This window comes from Erpetoichthys calabaricus, chromosome 4 (genome assembly GCF_900747795.2).
Source record: "Erpetoichthys calabaricus chromosome 4, fErpCal1.3, whole genome shotgun sequence".
NCBI classification, from domain to species: Eukaryota; Metazoa; Chordata; class Cladistia; order Polypteriformes; family Polypteridae; genus Erpetoichthys; species Erpetoichthys calabaricus.
The window spans coordinates 313,485,534-313,503,794 of record NC_041397.2 but is presented as its reverse complement, the minus strand read 5'-3'; the positions used below and the strand labels follow the sequence as shown (position 1 = coordinate 313,503,794).

Sequence of the window (18,261 nt, the reverse complement as noted above, 5' to 3'; positions counted from 1 at the left end):
AGATAGATAGATAGATAGATAGATAGATAGATAGATAGATAGATAGAGATACTTTATTAATCCCAATGGGAAATTCACATTCTCCAGCAGCTGCATACTGATACAATAAATAATATTAAATTAAAGATTGATAATAGTGCAGGTGAAAAACAGACAATAACTATGTATAATGTTAAATGTTAACGTTTACCCCCCCACCCCGGGTGGAATTAAAGAGTCGCATAGTTTTGGGGAGGAATGATCTCCTCAGTCTGTCAGCGGAGCAGGACGGTGACAGCAGTCTGTCGCTGAAGCTGCTCCTCTGTCTGGAGATGATCCTGTTTAGTGGATGCAGTGGATTCTCCATAATTGATAGGAGCCTGCTCAGCGCCCGTCACTCTGCCACAGATGTCAAACTGTCCAGCTCCAAGCCAACAATAGAGCCTGCCTTCCTCACCAGTTTGTCCAGGCGTGAGGCGTCTCTCTACTTTATGCTGCCTCCCCAGCACACCACTGCGTAGAAGAGGGCACTCGCCACAACCGTCTGATTGAACATCTGCAGCATCTTATTGCAGATGTTGAAGGACGCCAGCCTTCTAAGGTAGTATAACCGGCTCTGTCCTTTCTTGCACAGCGCATCAGTATTGGCAGTCCAGTCTAATTTATCATCCAGCTGCACTCCCAGATATTTATAGGTCTGCACCATCTGCACACAGTCACCTCTGATGATCACGGGGTCAATGAGGGGTCTGGGCCTCCTAAAATCCACCACCAGCTCTTTGGTTTTGCTGGTGTTCAGGTGTAGGTGGTTTGAGTCGCACCATTTAACAAAGTCATTGATTAGGTCCCTATACTCCTCCTCCAGCCCATTCCTGATGCAGTCCACTATAGCAGTGTCATCAGCGAACTTTTGCACATGGCAGGACTCCGAGTTGTATTGGAAGTATATATGTATATAGGCTGAACAGGACCGGAGAAAGTACACGTCCTTCGTGTGACTGTCACCAATGCACAGCTCGATTCTGCAGTCAGAGCAGTAGATGCGTATTTATGCACTTTTTAAATATTTTTTCTGTTGCTTGAACACAAAAGGGTAGAATGTCAATGACTAATTTGCACAATCAATGTGCCCCTTTGTGTTATTGCAAGCTACGCACAACGCAAGGCTTGGTGACTCCCACAAGTCCTCTGACATGAACGTTGATAATTGCAGCATTGTGAACAGAGCTTAGAGGGCTAATGTCTTGGTTGTCCTTGGACTTGATCACAGTCATTATGGATTTTTGTCCTGCAGCTACTGTTGCACCGTGGTGAAGCTTCACACAATGGAATTCACCAGGCATATCATGGCTCTACGGATGTATGGTGCTATGTCATTCGTCACTGTCACTTTCTGTGTTAACGTCTCACCATCACTCTTGCTCGATTCGAGCAATGGTTCCACTTCAGTTCTTACTGAAACTGCCTTTACTGCTGTTTGTGTGCTTTTGTGTTTTCATTGGAGGCTCCACCAAACTCATGAATTACCTTAGAGTTACTATAAAGTGGCAAAAAGCACTGAAATATTCTTTTTTTTTTTTAGTATAAAGATATTTCATCCACTAGATGGCAGCAGAATGCTCTCTTGAGAGTTTTTCAGGCTTAACACTATATAGAATATCATTACATGTCGCCCCAAGCCTGTCTTGGGTTTAACTGTAATTTGATAGAATGCGGGCTTAATGCCAAGGAGGTTAATTTTACTTTCGCTATTGATCTTTATAGGGTCTAATGCTACATTAATACTACAATATTTTTATTTAAAAATGATCTCCAGCCTCACTAGGGTTTTCACATTGTTTATGAAAGTATCTTTGTCAATGTTAAAATGAACAAACAGTCCTTTTCACGCAGCTATTGGCCTACCCCTGACTTATGCAATTCAAATGAAAAATTGCATGGTTACAAAGGCAGGCCATGTGATTTATCATAAAACTGAAGTGAGCTGTAAATTATTTTGCTTTTGCGTAAGTACAGTACCCTCCATAACGTATGGGACAAAGACCTATTGTTCATTAAATTACTCACCTGCTCCAGAGTTTAAACTTTCAAATCAAACATTTCAGACTTGTGATTAAAGTGTACATTATGGACTTTCATTCAAGGGCATTTGCATACATTTTGGTCTCAGTGCACTTTTTCTACACAGCCCCCTAATTTCAGGGCTCCATAATGTTTGATCACAGCAATGGAAGGTCTATTACAGCCATCATGTTTAGTTCTTTGTTGCATATCCTTCACATGCAATGACTGCTTGAAGTCTGCCATTTATAGGCATCACCAGGTGCTGAGGGTCTTCTCTGGTAATGTTCTGCTAAGCCTCTAATGCAGCCATCTTCAGCTCCTGCTTGTTTCGAGGGGCTTGTCCCCGTAATTTATCTCTTCAGCATAAGGAATGCCTGCTCAATTAGATTTAAGTCAGGTGACTGGCTTGGCCATTCAAGAATTTTCCATTTTTTAGCTTTGAAAAATTCCTGTGTTGCCTCAGCAGTATGTCTGGATCATTTATCTTGTGTAGGATGAAGTGCTGTCCAGCAAGTTTGGAGGCATTTACTAGAACTTGAGCAGATAAGATGTTTCTCTACACCTCAGTATTCACTATGCCATTGCCATCAGCAGTTCCATCATCAACGAAGAGATGTGTGCCAGGACCTGTGGCAGCCATACTTGCCCAAGTCACAACACCCCCAGTACCATGTGTAACACATGAGGTGGTCTGCAGGTGGATCTTGAGAAGTTCCCTTTCATCTCCACACTTTGCTTTTGCCAACACCCCCAGCACCACCATGTTTAACAGATGAGGTCATCTACTTTGGATCTTGGACAGTTCCTTGTGGTATCCACTCTTTGCTCTTTTCATCACTCTGATGCATGTTCAGCTTTGTCTCATCTGTCCTAAAGACCTTTTCCCAGAATTCTGCAGGCTCTTTGAAGTTCTTTTTCGCAAACTGTAATCTGGCTGTCCTGTTTCTGTGACAAACTAGTGGTCTGCATCTTGCATTGTGGCCTCTGTATTTCTGTTCATGAAGTCTTCTGCTGATAGTCATCTCTGTCATGTCCACATCGGCCCTCAGAAGATTGTTTCTGATGGACCTTTCAGGTTTTTTCTTGACCAGAGTGAGGATTTTTCTGTCATCAGTAGTGGAGGTCTTCCTTGACCCACCAGACAATTTGTGATTACTGAGCTCACCAGTGTGTTCTTTCTTCTTCATAATATTCCAGACAGTTGATTTTGGTCAGCCTAAGGTTTCACTGATGTCTCCAATGGTTTGATTCTTGTTTTTCAGCCTCATAATGTCTTCTTTGACTTTCATTGTCACAACTCTTGTCCTCATGTTGAATAATGGGTAAGGGTAGAAGGAAGCCGAGGTATCTTATGAAGCCATGAAACCCACCTGAGGAGTCACACACTTATTATTATCCCAAACATTATGGTGCCCTGAAATGAGGGGATCATGTAGAAAAAGTGTGGCTGTGATTGAAATGTGTGCAAATAACCTTAATTGAAAGCCTGAAATGTGAACTTTAACCACACTCAAATTGTTTGATCTGTAATTTTAAACTGTGGAGCAGAGGGGGAAATCAAGGAACAATGGGTCTTTGTTCTAAACATTATGGAGGAACACTGTGTGGCTTATTCAAACACAACAAGCCCCATGGAAAGCAGCTCTTCTTTGTCCGCTGTGTTGGAAACAAGGAGTGTGGTAGACAGCAGGACTATAGGGACCTTCAAAACTCAACTTGATGTTATTTTAAAATAATTAAGTGGGTGGGATTTGTGAGCTTTTTTGCGATGAATGTTCTGTTCTCTTCTAGATTGTTCTAATGTTCTGTGAATGGTGACCAATAGGGAAAGGCTATGCAGTAAGCATAAACAAATCAAAGTGTGATTTGAGTCTGCGTTTTTGAAAATTTGAATTTTCACCCATCCATATTGCTGTGGGAAACGTTTTCTGATGTTGACATTTTTCGGAGGGCTAGATATACCTGGTTAACGTGGATGAAAGTCAGAAACTGATAATAACAACATTTATTTATGTAGCACATTTTATACAAACCCTGTGACCCTGTTTGCGGATTCAGCGGGTTGGAAAATGGATGGATGGATGGATTTTATACAAACAATTGAGATCAAAGTTCTTTACAAGATGGCCGAAAGAAAGTTATATGAAACAAACACAAAATAAGATTAGGCAATAATATTAAAGAGTAAGTAAAAAAGGAAAAGGTAAGGTCAGATGGCCAGGAGGACAGAAAAACAAAAAAAAAATCCAATGAAGCTGGAGAAGAAAACAGAATCTGCAGGGGTTCAAGTGGGGCCAAAAGACCAATCATCCCACACTTGGCATTCTACCTAACATAAATGTCCTTAATTCATTCCTCTTGGTTTTCAGGCTTCCCATGATAGGATTTGATGAAATTGGTATTGTGGACAACTGAGACACCCACCTTCAGTCCACCAACACAGGGCACTGCTTCATGGTGCCTTGATCAAGTGGTGGTGGTGCAGATGGCCACCACAGAAGAACCGGAAAAGACAGCAGAGAAAAGTAGAGATTGGTGTAAATTGTAGATCTCTGAAGAATATGATAATTCTGTGCCCATACAGGCTATTAAGAATACAATTAAAATATAGTTACAAAAAAGCCAAATTAAAATAATGGGTTTTTAGTAGTTGTTAAAATGACCCACAGTTAAGTATTCCAGATTTTGGATGCATAACAGAAAATGCCACCTAACCACTTCTTTTAAGCTTAGCTGTTGGAATTATAAGCACCATTTCGAAAATCTAAGATTATGACTTGGATTGTAGGGGGGGTAGGCATTCAAAAACATAGTATGGGGATTATTAAACGCTTTATAAACCATTAGTATTTTAAAGTCAGTTCTGAATGATATAGATAGATAGATAGATAGATAGATAGATAGATAGATAGATAGATAGATAGATAGATAGATAGATAGATAGATAGATAGATACTTTATTAATCCCAATTAGGTAACCAATGTAGCAATGCTTAAACTAGTGAGACGTGCTCAGATTTTCTTTTTTTAGTTAAGAATCTGGCTGCTGAATTCTGCACTAATTACAACCAGTTGATGTCTTCCTTAGGTTGTCCTATTAGGAGTGCATTACAGTAATGTAGTCGACTGAAAGCAAAAGCGTGAACTAATTTTTCAGCATCTTGTAAAGTTATAAGACCTCTAACATTACCTATATTCCTTAAGTGAAGAAATGCAATCCTAGTAATCTGGTTAATACTGTATGTAATTTAAAGTTTAGGTCTGAGTCGATGATTACCCCTAAATTCTTTGCCTCTGTCTTGACTTTGAATGCTAAGAAATCAAGTTTATTTCTAATTCTCTCACTCTATCCATGTTCACTGATGATTAAAATTCCTGTTTTTTTCCTTATTTAGATTGTAGTACTAGGGTGTTGTACCGTGTTAGCTATTATGAATGTAGAGAAAAGCCAAGCAAAATGACACCTTTTATTGGCTAGCTAAAAAGATTACAATATGCAAGCTTTCGAGGCAACTCAGGTCCCTTCTTCAGGCAAGATGTCTTACATTTGCATTCTTGACTTGGTATACCATCAGGCTTTTTCAAAGAAGTCTCCGATGACATCTTGCCTGAAGAAGGGGCCTGAGTTGCCTCGAAAGCTTGCATATTGTAATCTTTTTAGTTAGCCAATAAAAGGTGTCATTTTGCTTGGCTTTTCTCTTATTTAGATTGAAAAAGTTACTACACGGGGCGGCACAGTGGCGCAGTGGGTAGCGCTGCTGCCTCGCAGTTGGGAGATCTGGGGACCTGGGTTCGCTTCCCGGGTCCTCCCTGCGTGGAGTTTGCATGTTCTCCCCGTGTCTGCGTGGGTTTCCTCCGGGCGCTCCGGTTTCCTCCCACAGTCCAAAGACATGCAGGTTAGGTGGATTGGCGATTCTAAATTGGCCCTAGTGTGTGCTTGGTGTGTGGGTGTGATTGTGTGTGTCCTGCAGTGGGTTGGCACCCTGCCCAGGATTGGTTCCCTGCCTTGTGCCCTGTGTTGGCTGGGATTGGCTCCAGCAGACCCCCGTGACCCTGTGTTCGGATTCAGCGGGTTGGAAAATGGATGGATGGAAGTTACTACACACCCATTCAGAAATACTGCTAAGACATTGGATCAGAGAGACAAAAGTGTCAGGGTCATCAGGAGCTATCGATAAATAAAGCTGTGTGTCATCTGCATAGCTGTGGTAGCTCACCTTGTGCTTTGAGATAATCTGACCAAATGGAAGCATTGAGACTGAAACAAGCAGTGGACCCAGAATAGATCATTGTGGTACACCATATATAATATAATGGGTCTCTGAAGTACAAACATTACAACTAACAAAGAATTTTCTACCTTTTTAGTAAGAATGAAACCAATTTGTGATGCTGCCAGAGCGGCCCACCCATTGTCTAAGGTGACATATAAGAATACTGTGATCAATGGTGTCAAGTGCTGCACTCAAGTCTAAGAGAACAAGAAGAGATATACGGCCTCTGACCACATACACCTGCAGATCATTTACTACTTTAACCCACACAGTTTGTATGCTAGGATTTGTTTTAAAACCTGATGGGAACTTGTCAAGAATAGATTGTTTATTCTAGTAAACATTTAGCTGCTTAATTATTATCTTTTCTAGAATTTTACTTAAGAAAGGCAGGTTAGAAATTGGTCTAAAATTGTCAAAGACAGAGGAGTCGAGATGAATTGTTTTGAGCAGGAGTTTAACAGCTGCAGATTTTAGGCAGTCGGGGAAGACCCCCATATCTAATGATGAGTTTGTTATGTCAAGTACTCCATCAATCAGCAAACATCGGAGACTTCTTTGAAAAAGCCTGATGGTCTACCAAGTCAAGAATGCAAATGGAATGTTTCAGCTGAGCAATTATTCTGCGTAGTTCAAGTTGATCTATTCCAGTGAAGGAATGTAACTCTCTTAAAATGGAATGCTGGGATTCTATTGGATTAACGTTGGGATGATGTACAATATTATTTCTAATATCATTTACAGTATTTTGTGTTTAAAAAATAAAGCAATAGCCTCTCAAGTTTCACTAGTAGTGAAACTTAGGTATTCCATTAGGTATTCCATATAGTAGGTATTCCATTGAGTGAGCTGGGTTTAGAAAGCAACAACATTTTTTTATACCACGTTTTCATACATACAAAAAGAGTTGAGAATAAAACACTTGGATTACCAGCATTATCATTTATAATTTTAGAGAAATAGGACTGCCTCTCAAGGCCTACAAAATGACCTCCAGCTGGCTACTGGTGTGTATGTTTCTGAACACACTGTCACAAACAGACTCCACGAGGGTGGCATTAGAGTCTAACATTCTCTTGTAGGACCTGTGCTCATAGCCCACCACTGTGCAGCTTGATTGGCATTCATCAGAGAATACCACAATTGACAGCTCCACCATTGGCACCACGTTCTCTTCACAGATGAGAGCAGGTTCACAGTGAGCACATGTGAGAGGCATGAAATAGATATAGGGATAGGGATGCCATAGTGAATGTTATGGAGCCTGCAACATCATCTAGCATGACTAGTTTGGCGGTGGGTCAGTGATGGACTGAAGAGGTATATCCTTGGAGAGTCGCACAAACATCCATGTGCTAGGCAACAGTACTGGTAACGATACTGCTATTAGGTATCGGGATGAAATCCTGAAATCCTCACGCTGGTGCAGTAGGCCCCAGGTTCCTCCTGGTGTAGTACAGTGCCCAGCCTCATGTGGTTAGAGTGTGTCAGCAGTTCCTGGATGCCATTGACTGGCCCACACGTTTCCCACACCTGAACCTCTGGGACGTTATGTGTCGGTGCATCCAATGCCAAAGACTGTCCAGGATCTCACTGATGCCATGACCCAGGTCTGGGAGGAGATCCCCAGGACACTATTGGCCGTCTCATCAGGACATTCTCAGGAGTGCATACAGACACACCAGGGGGTCATACACACTACTGAGTCACTTTAGGAGTTCACACAAGTTGGATCAGCCTGGGATTTTAGTTTTTAGTTTTAATTTTGGGTGCAATGTTGAATCCAGCCCTCGATGGGATAGTGAGTTTGGGTTTCTATTGACCATTTTTACATTATTTTATTCTCAATGAATTACAAAGTATTACTCAGTAAAGATTTTCCACTTGAATATCTCATTTCATATCTTCGAGATCTGATGTGTGTCGTAAGCGTTCCCTTAATTTTTTCAGCAGTGTAATTAAACAAAATAGACAATGAAAATTAACAAATAATTACCACAAAAATGTGGAAGGCCCTAACAGAATTAAGCATATCTGAAGTACTACTAAAAGCACACAGTTTTACAAATTCCTTATGGTTATAATTGTAAAAATCACAAAGCATTATTATGGTCAGATCAACAGGGAGAAGAGGAAAATAAAAATGACAGCCGACAAGATGCTGGAGAAGAACCGACAGAGGTTCAAGAGCAAATCGACTACCCAGCTACCACTCAGTATTCTACAAAACATAAATGTAGTAAAAGTTATTCCTTATATTTATGATGCACCATCCTGGAAGTTCTGGTGCAGCGGATCTTATCAAGAGTTTTCATCTTTTCCATCAATGGTGGATTTTGTCATGTCAAGTGATGGAAGTGTTTTAAAGTGTTAACTTGTTTATTGATTTTAGTAGTTTTAGTGAATTTCCTGTTAGTTTAACGGTCTCTCAAAAGCAGCTTGCACGTGAATGCGTGGAGTCGCTCATATTAATTAATTACAGTGGAAGTGGAACGCTAATTAACTGGTGTCCGCTGGAAATGCATAGATAGATAGATAGATAGATAGATAGATAGATAGATAGATAGATAGATAGATAGATAGATAGATACTTTATTAATACCAAGGGGAAATTCATATACTCCAGCAGCAGCATACTGATAAAAAACAATATTAAATTAAATCTGTCTGGAGATGATGCTGTTTAGTGGATGCAGTGGATTCTCCATGATTGACAGGAGCCTGCTGAGCGCCCTTCGCTCTGCCACAGATGTTAAACTGTCCAACTCCAGGCCTACAATAGAGCCTGCCTTCCTCACCAGTTTGTCCAAGCGTGAGGCGTCCCTCTTCTTTATGCTGCCTCCCCAGCACACCACCGCGTAGAAGATGGCGCTCATCACAACCGTCTGATAGAACATCTGCAGCATCTTATTGCAGATGTTGAAGGACGCCAGTCTTCTAAGGATGTATAGTCAGCTCTGTATTCTCTTGCACAGAGCATCAGTATTGGCAGTCCAGTCCAGTTTATCATCCAACTGCACTCCCAGGTATTTATAGGTCTGCACCCTCTGCACACAGTCACCTCTGACGATCACGGGGTCCATGAGGGGCCTGGTCCTCCTAAAATCCACCACCAACTCTTTGGTTTTGCTGGTGTTTAGGTGTAGGTGGTTTGAGTTGCACCATTTAACAAAGTCCTTGATTAGGGTCCTATAGTCCTCCTCCTGCCCACTCCTGATAGCAGCCCACGATAGCTGTGTCGTCAGCGAACTTTTGCACGTGGCAGGACTCCGAGTTTTATTGGAAGTCTGATGTATATAGGCTGAACAGGACCGGAGAAAGTACAGTCCCCTGCGGCGCTCCTGTGCTGCTGACCACAATGTCAGACCTGCAGTTCCCAAGATGCACATACTGAGGTCTGTCTGTAAGATAGTCCACAATCCAAGTATAAAGTATAAACTGGAAAGAGAAAAAGTTTAAGAGAGTAAGATAATAAACACAAGACAAGAATATTTTGGGTTGTTACAGGACGGATGGCATTGGGTCTGCTGAGCTATTGGAAGTTACAGGACTGATGGTTGTTGAGGAGTTCTTTGGTACGGCGGAAGTCAAGTCAGCTGAATTGCTGTTAGTGAGCAGCGGAGAATGGTGCAGAAGGGCTACTGGAAGGGGGAACAGTGTGCAGACAAAATCCGGAGTGTTGTGGCATGCGTATGGAGAGGGCACAGCTAGTGGAGACCGTTGAGGTCTTCATCAGAGAGGTGGTGTTGTGATAATGTCGCTCTACCAAATGAAGGATTCTGTGGGTACTGATTGAGGTGGAAGAATGGGATGCTGAAATCTTCACAGTTCCAGTGCCTTGGTAGGAAAATGGAATACATTGTGGATGTGTTTTATTTGGATACTATTTATTTTGTACTCCTGAAGATACTATTTTATTGTTCGCAATTATATTGAAGGTTTATTTATTTAGTATCAAATGCACCATGACACTTCAGTTCCACTGTATATTCTTTAATAAGTACTATACATTTTTTTGCAGTGGAAAGTTGTGTCTTTCTGTCTCAGTCAAGAACTACAAGATGTTCCAATAGGAGTTGGTGCCCATTAGCTGTGGGCACTGGGACAACACACGCTGCAGAGTGTTACGATTTGCCCAACTCATGATACTAAATAAACTGTGCCTCGAGGCTGTAGTGGGGCCTAGGAACAATGTCGGCCTTCACACAAACTCGACAAGCATACACACAACAGGCTCAACATAAAGGACTCAAGGTTTTAACATACAGAATTCAGAAAGGGAGAGGGGAATTGTTAAACCTCTAGCCCACAATAACAAAATGTTGATATTAATTAATTCATTAACACTTTAGTTTATGTACTACAAAAATGCATCCGTTACTCATTTTGTCTTATGTAACAATACCTTAACAAAGGCGGGCGGCACGGTGGTGCAGTGGGTAGCGCTGCTGCCTCGCACTTAGGAGACCTGGGTTCGCTTCCCGGGTCCTCCCTGCATGGAGTTTGCATGTTCTCCCCATGTCTGCCTGGATTTCCTCTGGCTGCTCCGGTTTCCTCCCACAGTCCAAAGACATGCAGGTTAGGTGGACTGGTGATTCTAAATTGGCCCTAGTGTGTGCTTGTTTTGTGGTTGGATTGGTTCCTGCCTTGTGCCCTGTGTTGGCTGGGATTGGCTCCAGCAGACCCCCGTGTCCCTGTGTTCAGATTCAGCGGGTTGGAAAATGGATGAATGGATTAACAAAGGCTTCTTTTGGTCTTCTTTACACTTACAATGGCTTTCCTGCCAATCCTTGACAATCATCAATCACTGTAAATTGCCTGTTGATCCTGACTTTCTCACTCTGACTGTAAGGAAATGGGTGTAACTGGGTAGCATCTGAATTATTCCACCCCATACAGATGGCATGGCACGGCTTAGTGATGACTACAAGATTCCTGACCAGTCAGCCAGTTCACGTTGAGAAGCGCACATCACCAAATACCTTATAGTTGTTAAAACTGGTAACTGAACAGAAATCACAATGCAGCATAAAACTACAAAACGATGGATTTAGGGACGTCTAAATTGGCTTATAATCAAGCCATTGTCATCAGCCACAAAGTCATTATAATCCCCGAAAATAGCTTTTTTGAATCCTGCCATTGACAATATTCAATATTCTCCAAAAGCGCCAACGCTCTCATTGCCAGTTACGTCATACATCACACAGGACACCCGTTTTACAGACAAAACAGATAAGCTATACAGTAAAGGTAATAACATTAAGAATACGCAATAGGAGTCATGACCATCGTTGATGACAGTGGTATTAAGAGCACATGTCAATTAGCTCTGATACAGCAGCATAGCTAGAGTGTTTGTCATCAAGGGTAGTCTTTGAGTTTGCTAGCCCCCCCCCCCCCCCCAACTTACAAAATAAAACATAATACATATAACACAAAAAATCAAAACGACAAACATTTTAAGTGCAATTTTTAATTACAATTACAATTTAATTACAGTGAAAGAATTCAATAATTTCTCTTCATTCTTTTTTAATACTTCTTCCTTTTTTGATTTTTCTAAAAGCAGCACCACTCTCTTTTGTTTGCTTCACCTTTAGATCGAGAGAATAATAAAATATTAATAATGAGATTGAAGGGTTTGTCCCTTTTCTTCGGAGTAAGTCTTCGGTCAGAGTGAGTAGTTAAACTGGTCAAGATTCGCATTTGTAAAATATAACTTTCCAACATACTGTATGTATTTGTAACAGTTTTTAAACATTAAAAATGGTGTAATTTTGGCATAGATAACACACATGAGCTTCCTATCAACGTCCTATCAACATATCAAAGACCTATCAAACAAAATTGTCTAAAAAGTGCAGTGCTAAAGTTTTTTTTTAAAGTGCCGCCCCTAAAAAAGAGCTGTCGAGGGCGGACTGCCCCCAAAAAAGTGAAGAAATAACTTTAACTTCAGAAGACTGAACCTGCCCTTTAAGAAAAGGAAAGAACAGATGGGACTCCAGGTCACAGCTTTTGTGTTTGTTCTTTGTCTTCATTTCACACATTACACGTTCAATAAGTTCCCTTTTCTAACTTAATAAGTAATAAGAGAAGATAACAACAACAATAATAATAATAATAATGATGATGATGATATGATAAGATACTCAATAAGATAAGTAACCCCTTCCTCCACTCCTCTGCCTTCATCCAGACACTCCGATGCCCTCCAGCCATGGAAGCTCTTCTTCCTCCTGGCAGCTATCATATTTTTACTGCTGTACCCTTTTGTGCTCACATTCTGCCCATCTTTGGTGAGACTGGCACTGGAAGCTGGTTATTTCAGAATTAATTTCCATAAGCCATCGTGTAGTCCTAACAACTTGGCAGAGTGACATTAATCAGCTGGAGGAGTATCACAGGTCCCAAAAACGCATTAACAAATTAATTTGTGAAATAATACAACTTGAACAGAAAACTCCAGAGCACCGGTCACATATTCTAATGCATAACAACACACAGATCACAGATCAGTGTACAATCCAGACAAACAGTACATGTATATGCAGGTGCATCATGGGAACACAGACATGTTGTCCACCTTCACGTGATAGTCAAATACTCAGGGAATCACTAAGGGTGCAAATTCGCATTCTTATTCAGAATGTTATCTTTCAAGTTTTAATCTGATGTTTGCTGCTTAATGCTTGCTTTACGTTTGAATCTAGTGTTACTTATCTTATCCCTTTTAAATATTTGTAAAGTAATCTGAGAATTACAAAGATGTTATATAAACGCATTATTTTTATTAGTGACCTGGGGCAGAGTGGTGGCTCTGTGGCTTAGGATCTGTGCTGGTATTTGGAAGGTTGCCTGTTCAAATCCAATTACTGAAAATCACTCCAAGGGTGGTGTTGTAAAATGTCTGACCCTGCACTCTGACCCCCAAAGGTCATGCAAAAAAATCTATTTCCTCTAAAGGATTAATAAAGTATATCAAAATCAACAATATTCAGCTTCCGAAACATGTTTCCATTTTATGGTCTCCTACTCTAAACTCTCAATTCAAGAAGATCTACCAAATTGTCCACCCTGACACATCAGAACAAAGAAGCTAAAATCCATTCAATAATTTCATATAAAGAACAAATCCAAATTGTGAGGTTTCCAAAGTCTTACTAGCCCCCTTTGACAACCTCAGGTCCCCTCTTGCTCACTTAGATGATTCCCCAGTGTGTTGATGGTCTCATCTGGTGGTCACCTGTTTTCAGTTCACTGATAAATCGCCCTTCTGTCCCTGAGGTCCAAACCAGGATGAGGACCAAAGAGTCGGGGGGGCTAGAAATGTACAGAAGGAGGAATGGGCAAAAGACCTCCTCAAAGGCATTGAACAGACCTCAGAGCTCAGTCCATCGTGTATAAGGGGAAGAAACAGGAAGCTACGTGAACATTGCCAGGTCAGGGTGCCCTCAAGAATGGCACTGGTCTCACAGACCACTGTGATGGCAGGAGATTACGGTTGGAGAGCTTGGGTCTAGCTCAACAATCTGCAAAGCGTTGGCACAAAATACGCCTTCATTTTATCCCAAAACATTTATGTCCTTAAGTGAAAAGAATCACTTGGTAGATCCTAAAAAGATGCAGCAGAATGTCTTGTGGCCTGAGGAGACTAAAGTGTTGGCTTTAACACAAAGTGGTACGTGTGGTTGTCAGTCTAACAAGACACGCTAGGTGACGCCATCACCAATGTGGTAGCACCCTGTGGTGGGACTGGACAATCAGGTCAGATACATGGAACACCACACAGACAGATCAGGGAGGTAAAAACCGGTGCCCTCTGACAGAAAACGGGGAAGGAAGATCAAGGAGCCAAAGAGCAACAATGGACGGGTCTTCACATGAAGAAAATGGATGTCCTTGAGTTAACCCCCCATCGAACATCTGTGGTGAGATCTGCTAATTGCTGTCCATGGCTGTTCCCCACTTCATCTTGCACAGCTTGAGAAAATTTACAAGGAGGAATGGGCAGATCTCACACCATCATGTTGTTCCAAATGAATAGACACTATAAAAGATGTGGGGAATGAGCACTTACAAATGGTTGACAGTTCAGGTTTTGGAATTTCATGTTTTAATGTTATATTACTTTCTTTCTTTTTTAGGCAGCACTGTCCCAGAAAGTTTTGGATTTAAAAATAAAATGTCCCAATAAACTGGTGGGCTGGCGCCCTGCCGGGGGTTTGTTTCCTGCCTTGCGCCCTGTGTTGGCTGGGATTGGCTCCAGCAGAACCCTGTGACCCTGTAGTTAGGATATAGTGGGTTGGATAACGGATGGATGGATGTCCCAATAAAATGGATCAAAATCCCAAGTTGTGACAAATCATTAATGCATAAACAGCGTTGAGGGGTGAATACTTTTTTAAGGCACTGCATATAATACAACATATAGACATCTATTTTTTAAATTAAGAGTAGCCTGGGAAAATTACCAGCCTCAGAATCAGGCCAGACATAGCCCAAGGCTAAGACCAAAATACTACATTTTCACTTAAAGGTGGCATTTTTACACAAAAAACAATTTCCTCTCACGCTAGCGTTTTCACTACATTTGTAGTACTAGGGTGTTGTACCGTGTTAGTCATTATGAATGCAGTGAGAAGTCAAGTAAAATGACACCTTTTATTGGCTAACTAAAAAGATTACAATATGCAAGCTTTCGAAGCAATTAAGGCCCCTTCTTCAGGCGAGATGTAATCATGATCATGATAACAAGCTTGCATATTGTAATCTTTTTAGTTAGCCGATAGAAGGTGTCATTTTGCTTGACCTCTTAATACACTTCATTTATGAAAGTATTTCTGCCCACATTAGAACAACCGAAAATGCATATGACGTAGAGGTTCATCTACACTGGGCATGCTCACATTGGTGGAAACAGGAAGAGGAAGCACCCTCCATGCTAAACATTCATTTTCAGTTTTGTGTTTAATACGTAGACAGCAGCAATGGTGAATACAAAGAACAACAACTGTTTGGACTGACAGGTCAGGTTAGGTTAGGGAGCATGCACTGGTACAGCGCGTTACCGCAACCACCACATGACAAAACAGCTTGGGATCCTGGTTGGCAACCCCCAAGGCAGACACATGGTCCAGCCCCAAGGAAATGACCCTCTATCTGCTGCAGCAAGGTGTTAGGTGGACGCCCCCTTGGCCTGGTCCAGCCACTTGGGTCCTCAATAATGAGCTGGATAACCTTTGGGGAATCGCGCCACATTGCGCTGTAACTGGCATTTCCCTACCAACGCAGGTAATGTGCATCATTTGGGACTCCATTAGCAACACAAAATCAAACCAGCAGTACCCAAGGATTCTGTGAAGAGACACAGTACCGAAGGAGTCCAGTTTTTGTTTCAAGTCACTTGATAGTGTCCATGTCTCACAATCATCAGGAAGCACCAGGACTCTAAAGAATTGGACCTTCATCCTTTTGCAAAGATATCAGGGGCACCACAACCCCCTTTCCAGCGACCTCATTACCCCCTCATGCTCTCCCAATCCGTCTACTGACTTAATAGGAAGAGCCACCAGAGACATGAATGTCACTGCCAAGGTAAGAAAACGTCTCGACGAGGTCGACACTCTCTCCGCAAAACAGACACAAGACGTCATTAAAGGCCTGGATCTTGTAACTGTTGTTGAGAGTAACACAAAAGTATAAAATGAGCAAAGCGACGGAGAAAATTTAATGAGCCAGAAAAAATTAAGGAAGGACCAATTAATAAGTACGAACCAAACGAAGCGTGATTAGATTCTGTGATTTCAAAACTCTATGCTATCACCTATCCACATGGCAACGTTGAGTCAGCATTTTCAGAAGTTTATGGCTCTTTTCAAAAGTCTCTGTTTTCAGGGAATAAAAATGCCAGGATAGTGTGGATGAAAGGTAAAAAGAGAGACTCATGTGCATTTTAAACGAAAATGTAGTAGTGTGTAGATGTGGCCTGAGTTGCTGTGGGTGAAACGAGTGCCGCTCTGATTAAATTATCACTTGTTATTGATGAGTTACTTTGTTTGTGAGTATCACTGATACTCACTGAACTGAACAGACCGAGGCATGGCTAACTTTTTAGGATCTCAGATTGACTACTTCATACATTTTTTGCTTTCTAGATGTCATGGTGGGATATGATGTGAACAAGCTGTAATTCTGTAATGTTCAATAATGTATACACTGTAAGAATTTTAAAAAATAGAGTTGTCATTAAACCAGAGTACAGAATAGTGGTAGGAATGTGCTAACATGGCAAAGAAGTCTTAAAGTCAACTTGTTGGCCAATGTGGGGAACCGGGATGGTCATCCTACTGAAGAACAATTGCATATGGGCAGCTATGAAATACTCAAGCATTGTATAAAAACCAAAGATATTCACTACCAAATTTTACAGCAACTACAAAAAGGTCCATTGCATGGATTATTAGATAATTTGTGTTAAGGAAGAGTGAATGTGTTTTTGATATAATCAGAACTCATGACAAGTCTGTCAAGATGAATGTCCCAGTTTGATATCAGGCAATAAAGCACGGCAGTCTGTCAAATGGCTGACATCGTTTTTTGATTGTGGTGCCAAGTCGCTTATTCACTTCTCCACTATTTCAGCTTTACAGACTTGAAAATAATGAGCAAAGCACTATATCAATACTTTTGCTCAATACTGTAAAGTCAATTTTGATTAAATATCTAATGCCCAAAGTCTACATTTTGTAGAACTGGAATTCATTTTGTTTTTCTCATAAACCATTTAAAAAAGAGCTGCAGACCCAGTCCAGGCGTTTTCATAGTTGCCATGTTAGCACATTTCCAAATCGTTTGATGCCAGTCTCCTTTTAATGTGCCACTTGCAGGAGTCTTTCTTCATTTTCATTGGCACGTGTATTGCACTTGTAAATGCCAACACCTGGAGAAAGAGATGAAAATATGAAGCAGAAAATCAATAAACAATATATGATAGTGGCAGAAAATTTCTTGAGACCAATCATCCAGTGATACTTCCAAGTTAGTGCGTGAGTGACAAGTGTTAAAAAACATTCAAGGAGGGTTCACCTGTTGTAAAAGACACTACAGAAGGGTCAAGAATGGTGAAAAGGTGAAAATTCTCTTCAGGTTTTTGTTCATTATTCTATCAATTGGAAAACAAGTATCCCCCAGTACGCACTAAGACTGAATAAGAAATTTCTAACTGCAGTACAGACACAAGCAATGTGGATTTTAGATGAAACAAATACAACTACACACCATCATCTCGTATTTCTGGATACTTTTATGCATATGATTAAATGAAAAGCATGGAGCTTTTCTTTGCACAGAGCAATAGTAAAGCCCTCAGTTTTGCTGTTATTTTTGGACTTTCAAGTCAATCCTTCTAAATCTATACTTTGCACACTTTTTAGTTACACTATTGTTAATTTGTACCATTTACTGTATATACATCAACAGTATTATTAAATATATTATATACACTGATGAGCAAAAACATTCTGACCATCTGCCTGACATACACACGGAGGCATGGACTCTACCAGGCCTCTCCAAGTGTCTTGTGGTTTCTAGCACCAGGACGTCAGCAGGAGACCCTCTAACTCTTGTAAGTTGATCCAACACATCCCTCAGATGTTTGATCGGATTAAGATCTGGGGAGTTTTGAGGTCAGAGAAACACCTTGAACTCTTCATCGTATTCCTCAAAATACTGTATTCCCATACAATTTGTGCAATGTGGCAGGGCATATTATATTGCTGAAAGACACCACTTCCATTGGGTACTATTGTTGTTGTGAATTTCCCCTTGGGATTAATAATCTATCTATCTATTATATAGTGCCTTTTACTTCTAATCTATCTATTTTATGAAGGAGCATATCTGGTCTGTTATGATTTTAAGGTAGACGGTATGCATCAAA

General features: G+C 40.9%; 1 protein-coding gene and 2 long non-coding RNA genes across 4 annotated transcripts in view; all 3 read right to left on the bottom strand.

Annotated features, from left to right (window-relative positions):
- The window catches only part of LOC127527381 (uncharacterized), a 102,451-nt gene that overhangs the window by 21,341 nt on the left and 62,849 nt on the right, over positions 1-18,261 (bottom strand). The gene's annotated exons all lie outside the window — the stretch shown is intronic.
- The window catches only part of LOC127527403 (uncharacterized), a 66,083-nt gene continuing 59,667 nt past the window's right edge, over positions 11,846-18,261 (bottom strand). The window contains exon 2 of the long non-coding RNA XR_007934724.1: positions 11,846-14,978. This is a non-coding gene — a long non-coding RNA (uncharacterized LOC127527403). The remainder of the gene's footprint in view (positions 14,979-18,261) is intronic.
- LOC114669701 (V-set domain-containing T-cell activation inhibitor 1-like) overlaps positions 17,072-18,261 on the bottom strand; it is a 47,178-nt gene continuing 45,988 nt past the window's right edge. For both annotated transcript variants that reach the window (XM_051926007.1, XM_051926008.1), the window contains one exon: positions 17,072-17,259. In XM_051926007.1, coding sequence (XP_051781967.1) covers positions 17,189-17,259 — 71 coding nt within the window. In that variant the 3' untranslated portion in view covers positions 17,072-17,188. The remainder of the gene's footprint in view (positions 17,260-18,261) is intronic.